This window comes from Falco punctatus (assembly GCF_963210335.1).
Source record: "Falco punctatus genome assembly, chromosome: 4".
Taxonomy (NCBI): Eukaryota; Metazoa; Chordata; class Aves; order Falconiformes; family Falconidae; genus Falco; species Falco punctatus.
In genome coordinates, this window is record NC_137583.1 from 10,621,766 (window position 1) to 10,634,976 (window position 13,211).

Sequence of the window (13,211 nt, forward strand, 5' to 3'; positions counted from 1 at the left end):
TTTAGTGTGCTAATTACAATAGTTCACTTACAGTTCAAGTAATTTTGTTTGGACTCATTAACCATTTGGTTCTCCTTGAGCTTATCTTGTTATGCCCCAGCTTGACATAATTCTGGTATCTGTTCCTTCTCCCAAGGCCTTGTTTTGTTATACTATTAGAAACATTCTGTTTTTCAAATCCTTTCTTGTTTTTCATTATAGATATTTTACATACTTTGTCTAAATTTCAAGTTAAATAACAGACTGGCCTTCTTTTTATCACATATCTGCGAGCTGGTCGACTGTACTGCTCAGTCCAATTTTGAACTGAAGCATTACGCTAAGGCAGGCAATCCAATTTCTAGATCCCTGTTTACTTGCTGCATTTGAGTATTAGCTTTAGTACTCAGGGGGTGCATTTGTAATGCCAGCATTAATTGTTCAATGATTGATCCTGTAGTTTGTAGCATGAGTAGGGGAAGAATCTGTCATAGTAACTGCAACATTTTATGGCTTAACTGCTCTAGCTGACAGCCTTGCTGCTTCTTTGTGGCAGCAAACATGGCAAAAATGAAGCTGTCACTCCCTGGTGGCTATAGTTCAGAATTTGACAAATTAATTTAAATCTTCCTGGTTTAAACTAATGCCTCAAAGACTGTATAACAGGTCTGTGAAGCACATGGAAGTTCTGTATACTTCTTTAACACAAGAAGTAAGATATGAGGAAAAGAGTAGTAAACTAGGAGGTCCTGAAATTGGGATTCCCTTTCTAGATTAGTTGTCTAGGCAGTGAAAATATATTGAATTAATAAAATATATTAATGATAGACTTTATGTAAAAGGCAGTGGCCTACATTATTATTTAATTCATTTAATAATTCAGGTGTGGAATAAGGCTGAAATACGTGTGATTATATGCTGTGATCTTTCTGCATTTTTAAATGTAGAATTTGTTCCTCTTCATGCAGTGAATCTCGCATCTCTGCAGACAAACTGTCTCAATTCTCCAGTAATTCTCTGCACTGTAATTCTCAGCATAATTGTTCTGAGCTGCAGTTTCAAGCTGGGTTAGATGGAGTAGCAGTAATATGCTCTTAAAATGGAAAAGGATGGCTATACATAGTGATAGCAAATGTTACGTGAGTCTGTCTTGATTGCCATTCTTGATTTACTGCCTTATTGCAGTACTGGTAAAGCTCTGCTCTAGAAGAGACTTGAGGTTCTTTCTGTTTATTTTATTGTACTTGGGGTATTTAGGTCATAAGTTTTTGAAAAAACACTTATTTTAATGGTCAGTAACTCATTAATAGAGCACTTAATCTTTAAACATTGGTTTTTCAGTTGTCCTGTGTGTGGAGCACTTATTTTCCCTCTTTACCTTGTACCTTTTTATGAACAGTTATACAACAGAAAGATCTCTGGCATCTTTGGCTTTTGAGTGTCTGTGTAATGGATTATGAAGCATTGCTGTTATTTTGAGATTAACATTTTAGCTTTCTCAGAACAAAATTAAACCCTAGCAATTTAAAAGTTAATTTTTGATGATGCATTTGTCTACACTTTAGGCTAATTCTAGAACTTCATGTTAAATTTCTAGTTTGAGCCTCAGTAAAATAATGCAGCGTATTGATAAAAATGCTGTATAGCATAAAGATGAAAAAAATGCAGTGCTAAAAGCAAGTCTTGTAGTAAGGTATTAAAGCAAAAGCTTGTCAGGTTTTTTGTTCTACCATTGTGTTGTAATTACTGAAAAAGTGTGCTACTTTTTTTTCAAGATTTTCTGTGCATCTCTGAGTCCATCCTTGTCTTCTCTTAAGGTCCTTCAGAAGTGATGCATCCTATGTCAGGACTGCGTATGGCTTGGGAAACAAAGCACTTTCTCACTTGTCAGGCTAAGGAAGGAGTTCTCTTCAGCCTATCTCTTGGAAGATGTTACAGTAGAAATCCTTAAAGCAGAACTTTTTGGTTGTTAAATGTTTTTATTTCTTTGAAGAAAAGAGTCTACCTACATTTCGTAGGTAAAGTTAAAATCTGTCCTGCTGGAGCATAGCAATTTTGCAGCTTCCTAACATCAGCTAGGATTTGTGTATTGTATGTGCACAAATGTAATGTGTTATACTCTGGGATCTCTGTGGAAGAATTTTTCTGTTTCGCTAACCAGGAATTTGTTACAGGGGGAAAAATTATAGTGGTATCTAACTGCATAAAAATAAAATGTAGACTGTGATTTAGCAAGTTGTTGGTACTCTTCTGAGTTACTGACCTGGAAACCAATGGAACTTAAATGGAATGAGACTTTTATATACCACAGGTCAGAGCAGAGGAGGTACTTTTGTTCAGTTTTATTCAGTACTTTTATTCAGTTTGCAAAACTGAATAGTAACTTGAAATATAATAAATACTAAATGTATAAAATTAATAAATAATTCCATGCAAAGCATGGAAACAACACTTGGCAATTTTTTATTGGAACTTCTTTAATGCAGTTGCTAAAGAAGATCAACTGTACTGGAGAAATTTGAATGCACTGATGAGCCACAAGTTTTACTATAGAATAAAGTCCCCGTAAATTTTGTGGAAGCAGCATGTAGGATATCTGCAGTGAACTGAGTTTATTAACGATGTATAAAAGAAAGAATGTAAGCAATCACGAGAACATAAGTTGCTAAGGAAGAAATGCGGACTAGGATTTCTTTTTCTGTCTGAGAAGGTGTTATGATACTGCAGAGTAAGTTTCTTAAATAGCTGCATGTTACCTTGTATTTTAAGAAAGAGGGGAAACTACCATTAGAACCATGCATCTAGTTACCTGAATTAAGGATGTGGTAGTTCTTTAACAGTCCTCTAAAGCTGAGTTGCTTTGAATGAGCAATGAGCTCACCAAAAAGCATGAGCTACCATCTCTGCTTTAAACTGGAGTAGTTAATATAACGCACAAAAGGGCTGGGACTTTAGTTTGATCTGAAGAGAGGTGTGAATTATAAAAGCAAGTATAATTAGGTCAGTATATGCTGCCCTTCTTTCTGGCAGTACCAGCTTAAGCACCACCTCATATAACTCCCATCAACATGCATCAAATCTCAAAACTGGTTTGCAGTGACTAAACAAATGCCTGAGCCAGTTACACTAAAGAGGTGGTGGCGCAACTCAGCAACGAGCACCGGGGAAGGGAAGGATTTGTATTTCTCTTAAAGCTGGCACTGCTGCTGGAGTTTGTTCGTTTGTGCTGGAAAAGAACAAATGGTGCTAGTTTCGCAGAAGGCACTGTATTACATAGCTGCTGTGTGAAAGGTGGTGTTTTGGGAATCGGAGAACCCACCAAGGATACTCCATAATTAATAGCATATTAAATACCAGTATATGTCTTAGTTTCATGGCTTGCACTTGATTTTGTTTTCTAAAGATAACTTCTAGTAATGATACAAACGCGATGGAGGGATTGACCTTTGAGAAGGATTACTTGAACTAATGAAAACTAGTATGGAATTAACATTTGAATTTGCTACGTGAAAGGGACCAGCTCTGCGGGTTTCCTGACCAAGTGCTACATTAAAGATAACTGAATCCTTTTTACTAAGTCTTGAAGTCGGTGCATTTCTCCTTAGACATCATCTTATTAACATGCTGCTAGTAATACTTCTTTACTAGATACAGGAAGAAGAGTATTTTCATTCTGTTTGTAAAGACTTTGAGCACCACTTTTCTAAAATTTACGTAATGAAGTTCAGTGGCATGGAGTTAAATGGACAGCAGGTTAATAATAAATGTTATGTGTATTTTCTGTGGCCATTTGTTTACAAATTATTTTTGCAGTATGAATTTTGTCTGCTGATATTTTTTTATAAGTTTTGTGTTGCTGATGCTCTGTTGCACTTCCTGCTCTGTGATCACTCTCCTGTATTTCCTTGTGCTGTCTCATCTGTGCCCCGTCTGCATATTCTGCAGAAATGTGTTTACGAGGGGCGGTGATTAATCAAAAGGTGGAGGTATAAAAGGCAGATATTATGCATAGGGAAGAAAAGGGTGGGGAAAAGCAAATAAGCACAAGTAGGTTTGTTTCTCCTTGCCTGTGACTCTTTTTCATAGCAGAAGAATTTTCAAATGGAGCAGTAAGCCAATTGGAAACAAACAGGAAGTAAAGAAAACAATTATCGCTGCACTGAACCATGAGAGGGTTGGGTACTTTCAGATTAGTAACTAACAAGCTAATTAATTTGATTTGCGTTTGAACTTACGACTTCTATAAAAGCTATATTATATACTATAGTGTTTCATAACGTATAGATTATTATTTAGGTAGGGTGGGTCTGATTGTTGATGCAATGAATGCAGCCCTAATTTCTTGATCTATGCATAATTTGTGTTTACCTTCATCTTTATGAACATAGGACTGATTAGTATTTTCTTTTTCTTCAATTTAAGATCAAAGGCATATCTGTTGAGGAAAAAAAATCTTTCATGTACTGTTTTTCATTCTGTCATTTCATACCCCTAGCTGAGCTTCCCTGTGCTGGCATTCCCCTTGATTACAGTATTGAGTCCCATCTTCTGGATGCCGTGGCGTTTAAGCTTTCAGGTTTGGGGCACTGCTTTGTGCTACTCAGGATGAACATGCAAGATGCATATCATATGCTTGGTGTCATTTTCCAGTCTGAGGTCTGAAAAGCCCTGGTGCTGGTCTCTTGCTCCATTTTAAACCCATGTTTTTCCCTTGACACTATGATTTTGAGCTATATATAATTGTTTTTTGAGGAGTGTGATAATAGAGGCAAATAAAAGTATGGGAAAATTTGCATGGAATGCTGAAAAAAATTGTCAGTTGCTTTTATAAGAAAAACATGGGAATACAATAATTTTTCTGAAGGCAACATCTCTGCCCCAGCCTTATGCTTGCTTTGGGACTCGATGAGATTTTTCATGAGTGCAGGAAGCCAGGAATTTTTGCCATCCTAATCAGGTTCCTGTAATAACTATTGTAATCTTGAACTACTGAAAGTGACTCATTTCAGTAGTTACACCTGGCTGGTTAGTAACATTCCAGTCCCTTCTTTCATGCTGTCTGCTGATCAGGTCTTACCCAGTGACTGTGGTCTTCTGCCAGGTGATTCACTTGTAACCTCTTCTCAGATGCAGCACTTGTGACTAGAAAAGTCTTGTGTCAAGTAGTTTCAGATTCAGTAAGTTGCTATTAAAATTTAATTAACTCTACAAATGTATATTTACCGAGATACTTGATGGTGTAGCAACCTTGAGATTAACTTAATGGTGTGAACTAGTATTGCTGATAGGTAAAAGCATGCTATTATTTTCCCACCCCCTTAATTACACTGTGGTCTTCTATTACAATTCCTGAATTCTGTCTTCTGCCAAAGCTTTTCTTTGTGCCCTCAATGCTAGTCTTCCCTACAACATATTTCTGTCACGGAACATTGGAACCTTAAATGATGAGCAGTTAAAATGTTTGTATGTCGACCAACATAAGTGCAGATTCTTACATATGTGTGGCAAAAGGTGTTGTTACTAACAATGTCTGATCCTTTCCATGCAGGCAGTTGGTTAAGTACAGTTTGTGGCAATTACTTGCATAGTGCATGTGGTAGAATTCAAGCACATATGAAACTATTAAAAATAAAATAAAATTATTCTTCATAATGTGAAGGTGTTGTGTCCTAAGGAGGGTGTTTTGAGTTTGATTACATCTGTCTTTTTGCACACGAAGAGGTCAAGCTATATTTCATAGCAAATACAATTTTAATTGGAGCTTATGTTTCATCATACTTGTTTTGTTGTTTCCAGATACTTTACTATTTTTTTTCTTCTTTTACAGTTCTATCTTCAAGACACTAAAAGTAGTAATGGTACCTTTATTAATAGTCAGAGATTAAGTAGAGGATCTGAGGAAAGCCCACCATGTGAAATTATGTCAGGTGACATCATCCAGTTTGGTGTAGATGTGACGGAGAACACGCGGAAAGGTAAGGGTATGGATCTTTTTTATTTCCCCAAAAATATATTTAGAACATCTTACTACAATCTAATCTTTGAGAATAAATGGTATTTCTGTTGTAAGCAGATAGGTTACTTTTTGTTTTGTTTTGTTGCTACCTCTTCCCTCCTTCGTACTGGCAGCAAGTCCTGCAGCCACATGGTAAACTGGACCAAGAAACTTACCTGCTGAAAACATGGACTCTATTTCACCCCCCAGCTAGAATTTCACTGGGTTTCTTCCACGGCCCACCTTCTTCTGTGGCTGTATGTGTGCTAGTATGTGTGGTGGAAATGCGGATCCAGAAAAGGAGGCTCAACTGGGACCACATGTTTAGCTCTTGCCTCACTTAAGTTGACCTACAGCAATATTAAAAGCGCAGCATGGGCATGTGTGTGCTGTGCTGTGTTGGGCTTTTTTGTGTTTTTTAGTTTTATTTTATTTTTGTAACTACTTTTCTTTCAAGCCTGTGAACCCTAAAGTTTCAGCTAATAATGTGGCAGAAGTATAAAACTGCATTTCTTGATAACGTACTTAGCGTTAGTTTGAAACAGGCTAATTTAATTCTTGTCAAGATACATACTTTTTCTTTCAGTGACTGCTACTAATTTGGATTTCTGCAGGCACTTAAAAATGAGGATAGAAAAACATTGCTAGCTGAAAAATGAGGTGATAAAATTTTTGTTTGGTTTGGTTTTCTTGCAGTCCTCTTGCCAGTATGCATGCTCAGGGGATCTTGTATTACAGTAATAGCTATATATCTGGTAATCAATAAAAATGCAGCCTCAGTCTCTTTTTCTTTTGCATTTATGTATAGTGTTTCAGGAGCCATTTCTTTCTCTTTCTGAAGTCTGGTCTGTATGTGAATTATTAGATTGTAGTCAATATTGTCAAGACTTCTTAAAGTTACTTAATGGGTCTGTTATTTTCTGTAAGCATCAAACCTCTGGCTGTGTTCTAAAGAATCCTAATCCAGTAACATGTGAATTTGGCAATAAAATGGCAGAACTGCCATCACTCCTCATCTGCTACATTTCTGAACAAGACCTTCATGGACCTTATCATTAGAGAGGTGTATTAGGAAAGAATAAAATGGAAGAATAATATTAAATATAAATGCTGGTGGTAGTTCTTTTTTTAAATAAACCAAACCAGAACAAAACAACAACAAAAAGCCCCACACAAACAAAACCCCCAAACACACACCCCACCCCAAGCCACCTCTCCCAAACCCCAACAAACCAACCCATAGTACAATGGTAGAGTTTTTAAAGGGCATTAAGTGAACAAAATGAAAAGATGAAGCTTGCTCATGAATTCTGTCTGTCTTCAGCCAGGTAGGTTATAGTTCTCAAAGTCTGAAGTATCAGAGGAACGATAAGGAATACATCTTTGAAGAAAATAAAGTTGAGAAATGGCAGTGCTGAAGTAGTTTGTCATGGAGAGCTTCTGGAGCTATAGTATTTTCCAGTGATTCATTGTAGTGAACATCAGATGACATTGTTTCACTTTTCTCAAATATGGTGGTGCAAAGATTTACCTCCTGGGTGTCTAGTTGGAATTATAACTTAGGGAGTTACCTAAATTGTGACTTCATGTGAAGTGATTGCAAATATTTATGAATGCTAACAGTATACATGGAATAAACCAAAGGAGTACATTGCATCTGATGAACCTGGAACTACTCATTTGATGAGATGCTGCCCTCACTAAAAGCTGAATTCCTTCATGTGTATTTAGACCTAAAGCAATATTTATTTTAAGATTTAGTTGGAAGAAAAATTGGAGTTCACTTGTTTTTATCAGCAATTTTTTGCAGTTAGTTTATGTGAAAGTGTATGGAAAGTTCATCGTAAGCAAATATTTGCTAGGAATTCTTGCCGGTTATTTTTCCCAATGGTTTTATCTTAGTTTTACAAAAATGTGATCTCAGCGACCTGTCATTTGTGTAATGAGTGACCAGGTTGTGCAGCCTTCCTTTTCCTCTTCTTTAGCTTTGAACATAGGAGCTGTGCTCATGTTACTCATGAATGTGTTGAGTTAGCTAACGAGGAAGAGCATGCAAGTTTGCTTTCCTCTCTCTCTCTTCTCCCCTAAGCAATGAATGAAGATTGTATCATCGTGCTGGGGCATGGAACAGCTGCATCACAGTTACGTGTTTAGCCTTGAATGCAATTAGAATGCATATAAACACTTTTTTTTCTCCAGTTCATTTCAGTCATCTTAGATGTTACTGTTAACCTAATCTAGTAATGAAACAGACATGAAAGTAGTTCTTAAATTAGCAATTGCCTTTAAAAATTTTTTCCATTCTGGTATTTGCATAATGCCTTACTCATACAAGACATTTCAGCATTTTGCTGTGCGTAATTATGAGGTAATGACACGATAGGCAGAATTTACTTGCCATGTAAATTCTGAATTGTGTAAATATTGCTGGAATACATTTACTTTTATTGTTCAGGCTGTGTCTTAGTAAGTCATTTCCTTGCCAATGTGATCTTGATTTGGTTCATTAAAATAGTGGCATATTCAGAATGTGATTTTACACGAGCACCGATCCCTCTGCTTCCTGCTGCAGAGCTGGTCCTGGCCCGGCCCTGGAGAAATGAGAAATGCTCCCAGCCCTCCCGCTTCCTTATTTGTCCTCTTGTTCTATCACTGACACGCACGCAGGCCTGCTCGCTTCCCACTCCTTCGTACGGTGCTTATCCATGAATCATCTCACCCTGCTTTTCCTTGTGGCCTCGTGGTTTGTATTCTTGTAGCCGTTCCTGAATTTCCCAGTCGGTGCCAGAGCGTTCCAAGAGTGAACCGGTGCTTTCCCCGCCTGGGGGGTGGGCAGCAGGCTCTGGAGCAGGGGCAGATGCTACCAGATGATTTAGTTCAGATACAGTTTATGCATTATTTCCTAGGCAGGTGCGGACTCTCCTGTCCGCAGCCCCTTCCCGTCGCGGGTGCTGGCAGCAGCCTGCGCGGTGCGCCCCGGTGCGTGCAGCTTGTCGGGGGCACACAAGCCCCCCTGGGGGGTGCGGGGCCGGTCCGTAGCCCGGGTGTGGCGATTGCCACGGCCGCTGTTACCGCGCTGACAAGCCAAGATGAGAACGTGCCACCTGCGAGCCGCCCGTGCCACACGAACATTCAGACCAAACCTCTTTCTTTATTCCTGGGGGGGGTTTATGCTCCTTTGCAGCATAAACCAGGGTTCAGGGCAGCTCTGGGTGGGTTTTTTGGAGTGGCGCTGTGCAGCGGGTGACAGTTAGGTGCTTCGGGATAATGCGGCGAGTTTGAGGCCGGAGCAGGGCCGGGTACCGCGGGACCCGCGGGAGCGGGCGGCGCCGGGCCGGGGGCGCTGCCGGGCCCCGCGGGCGGCTGCCGGCCTGGGGCGCCCCCTGGCGCCGCGCCCCGGCACTGCAGCGGGGCTGCCAGCCGGGCGCCAGGTGCCGGGGCCGGGGAGGCGGCAGCCCCGGCAGTGCCGTCACCCCCTTGCCAGCCGCCCGGGAGGTGAGTGCGGGGCCAGGGGAGAGGAGGGAATATGTTGTAGCTGGAGAAACGTTTTCTCAATCCCCTTTGTCAACCAGAGATTGCTTGACTATCCTTTATTTTTTTAATTCCCCAAAAGGCATAATACAGACTTGTATTTAAACAGTTACTGCTATCCTGTCCAGTCATCTCTATAATAATGTTTTATATGTTGCTTTACCTTTCCCTTAGGCTTTCTCATCATTGTTCTTCCAATTACAATGAACTGGTAGCTAAAGGATAGAGCGCAGGGATTTTTTTTTTTCCTTCTTTAAATTATTTTTATTATATAAATCCATCAAAAAACCTTTTCACAGTCGCTGTCTATTCGAGACCCTCTGCAAAATCCCCTTTATCCCTTATTTTTTTACACAAATAAAGCTCCTGCAGCTTTTAAGAGATTTTTTTATTTCCAGTCAGAGTATTGATGGAAAAAACTTCAAAATTATATAACCTCACAGCAGACCTACCTTGATGTATTGCCCAAAGGTAAAGCTGTCTGTTGGTCTTTAATTTCAGATACCCTAATACTTTCTTCTTGAAATCACTTAATTTTCTCTTTATGCCTTAAAGAAAAGATTCTTCATTATGAAAGCTGTGTATTATATGCTAGAGCTAGTATTGTTAATGTATTATTCTGTTAATATTTTTGCAAGAACATATTTATGAATTCTGAGGACTTAAGTCTAAAGCCAAAAAAGACACCAAACCCATGGATTAATTTGTTTTGAGAATGAGATCCTGGCTGTTCTTCCCTGGCATGTAAATTTAATACTTCACTGGGTCAGCTTGAAAAAACAAGGTGCTATAGCCAAAAGGGTACTTCTGCAAGCATTAGCTTTTAGCACCGAACAAAGGTTAAGAACAACTCTCTTCAGTTGGATCATTTCTTCTGTGTTTTTAAATTTTATTGAGGTAGCTTCCTCAAAGGCCTGTCTTGTTTCCCTGGAGTACTACTGGTGTCCTAAAACACCCATTGTCCTTTTTTTCCAAGCCAGATTAACTGTTTTGCTGATATTAATAACCCTGAAAGTAGAGCAGCTATTTGTCTTTGTATGTTGGTGGGTACTTTAGGTATAGTAGTAGATGACAGATGGCTGTATACTTATTTGTGTCTAGCTTATGGTAGTGATTTGGGAACAACATCTATCTTTCTTTCCATGTAACTTTAAAGAATTTTTATTTCCCAATTCATAGGACCGTACAATACAAAAAACAAACCAAAACAGGTGCAGCTGTCATTTGACTGTTAGCAATGTCATTGAGATGGTATCAGTAACATTTTTGGGAAACATTGCGAAGAGAGGTTGAACTTGATGTGAGAAACAAATGTTACATTTCCTTCTCTTATTCTTTAGGATCTTTCTTGAACTCAGAAAATCTTGAATTTAGTTCTGGAGAACAAGCTTTCTCCTGAAATGAAGAGGCCACTTGTCTCCAGGGGCTGTGCGTTAGATGTGTACTACAGGTGTACCAAAATAGAGATGTATTCTCTTGAATGATGCTGCTCATAGTATTCAAGAGGATGTACTTCTCAGTAGTTCCTATACTCTTCCTCTCCATTCCCTTTTTGATCCTTGTGTTTGTAAATAACAATCACTTGCCAAGTTACAGGTGTTCAAGTGAGTGTCTGGTGACTCAAATTGGATGTGTTACTTTTTAAGTCCCTGGCTATGCTCACAGGAATTTTGTCAAGAAAGTAGCTTATCCTTTTGTTTATAATTCTGCACTCCCGTTTCTTAGCGTAGGTAAGATGCATTCCTTTTTCCTCTTTTTATGATCAAAACGTACAGTGAATGTTTTTTAACTTGCTGCAGTAAAGGCAGCTTGCAGGTACTGCTGCATGTGGAAGAATTGGAGCTGGAACTGCTTCACAGCCAGGACTAGGTACACAGCATAACCTCTTCAAGCTTCTATTGATAAAGTTTTCTGTCTCCAGAGGAGGTGTAAGAAGGCAGACCCAGGCACTGGTGCTTGAAGGCATTCATGCCTCTTCTTGTTTGTCTGCCTCAGAGAACCAGGGCAGTTTGCTTGGATACCATAACATTAACCATTGAACTTACCGTGATTTGTTACTATTTAATTATGACTTACTATTTGTTTCTTTTCAGTTACCCATGGATGTATAGTCTCCACAATCAAACTGTTTCTTCCAGATGGAATGGAAGCTCGATTGCGATCAGAGTAAGAATAAGTATTGGATGTCCTAATAAGAGTAGTAGAAATATATGGTTCTAACTTTTTAGTTATGATGAAAATGTGCAAGTATAACATTTGCTCTAGTGAAAGTGTACAAAATTCTGTAAGCTATCAAATATTATTTTGCTCTGTTCAATTTGTAAACGGGTGTAGTGTATCCACTGTCTTTTTGTATCTATTGTTTTGTGCACACAAATTGATTTAAATCTTAATCCATTGCAGAAGAATCAAATATTGTGTAATTACTGAAATAGAAGTTGGTAAAGAGTTTTTAGAATAGACCTTGGATTTCTAGTTTGAAAATAATTCTGTAACTTTGAAAACATTGCTCAGCGTAGTGTTACTGGGTTTTGCACATCTGTATGTTAACTCTTTGTTTTTATCTGAAGAATAAACTTAAAAATACAAAGCATCTTGATTAACTGCAGATTACTAGGGATCTCCTGGAGTTTTGAAATGCTATTCTGCACTTTGTGTTCACTTTTTTTTAAATTTTTTTTTAGTGTTATCCATGCTCCATTACCAAGTCCTGTTGACAAGGTAATTTAGTGATTTACTGTTTTCTGCCTTATTCAGCCACATGATGTTTTCTGACTTGTTACAAAGATGAAGAAATGGTGAAGTCCAGTTATATTTAGATATATTTTCCACTGCCTGTTTTTAACTAGTTTGATTCTTTTGAGTGACATTTAAGGTAGAGAAGGTAATGCAGTATCGCAGTATATATTTTAAGGTAGCTTGGCTTCTTAAAGTATTGCACCTGAAACATGGCTTCAAAAAAAACACCCAAGTATGTTAAGAGGATTAAATTTCAAGGTACAGGTTGATTGACCAACAGGTCTTGGGCATTGCCTAATTTGATACTTGATCTGTTCTCTAGATCCCATGATTTGGTGTTTGGATGAGGTCTGTTGTCCTTTTATCTTAATTTTTATGCAGAAGAAGCTGCACTGCACAGGCTGGAAAGTGCTCTGGCATGTCCCAAAGGAAGTTTGGGACCAGACCTCTGTTCCTCTTGTACAGGCAGAGTCGCTCACTTGTAGAGTCATGGCATAGCCAGTAATGTCTAGTATAGTTTTTAAACTCAATTTTGATGATGTGAGGGACTTGTAGAAAAGCTGTTAATAGATTCAGCCTTAAGACAAGTGATCAGGAACTGATTGTCTTGCTAGCCTCTAAAAAGAAGGATTAACTTAAGTAGGTTAGAATAAAAGTTTTAAAAAAAAATTTGAGAAACTAAGGGAGCTTATTTGTGAAGTCAGCAGCCTGAGGAGTTCATAGACTTTGCATTTAAATGGAGGTTTCAAAACAGCATATGTAGCTTGAATGCAGGGCAAGGGCAGAAATTCTGAGGAGGGACTGCAGGTATAACTGTGTGAGAAACAGCTTCAAAATTGTGTCAGTGTAGGACGAGCCTACAAGAATTAGCAAACAAATAAATTTGCTGCCCCCGCCCATGAAACAACCCCTCTCTTTCCCTCAAGTCCAGAACAGTTTGTAATGATGAAAGATAATAAAGGAATTT

The 13,211-nt window shown here is 38.6% G+C and overlaps 1 protein-coding gene across 31 annotated transcripts in view; it reads left to right on the forward strand.

Annotated features, from left to right (window-relative positions):
- Positions 1 to 13,211, forward strand: part of SLMAP (sarcolemma associated protein) — an 87,715-nt gene that overhangs the window by 31,925 nt on the left and 42,579 nt on the right. For 17 of the 31 annotated variants that reach the window (XM_080384987.1, XM_080384965.1, XM_080384966.1 and 14 more), the window contains exons 3-5: positions 5,807 to 5,960; positions 11,599 to 11,671; positions 12,190 to 12,226. In XM_080384987.1, coding sequence (XP_080241113.1) covers positions 5,807 to 5,960; positions 11,599 to 11,671; positions 12,190 to 12,226 — 264 coding nt within the window. The remainder of the gene's footprint in view (positions 1 to 5,806; positions 5,961 to 11,598; positions 11,672 to 12,189; positions 12,227 to 13,211) is intronic. The other 14 variants (XM_080384993.1, XM_080384992.1, XM_080384971.1 and 11 more) reach the window with 1 other exon arrangement.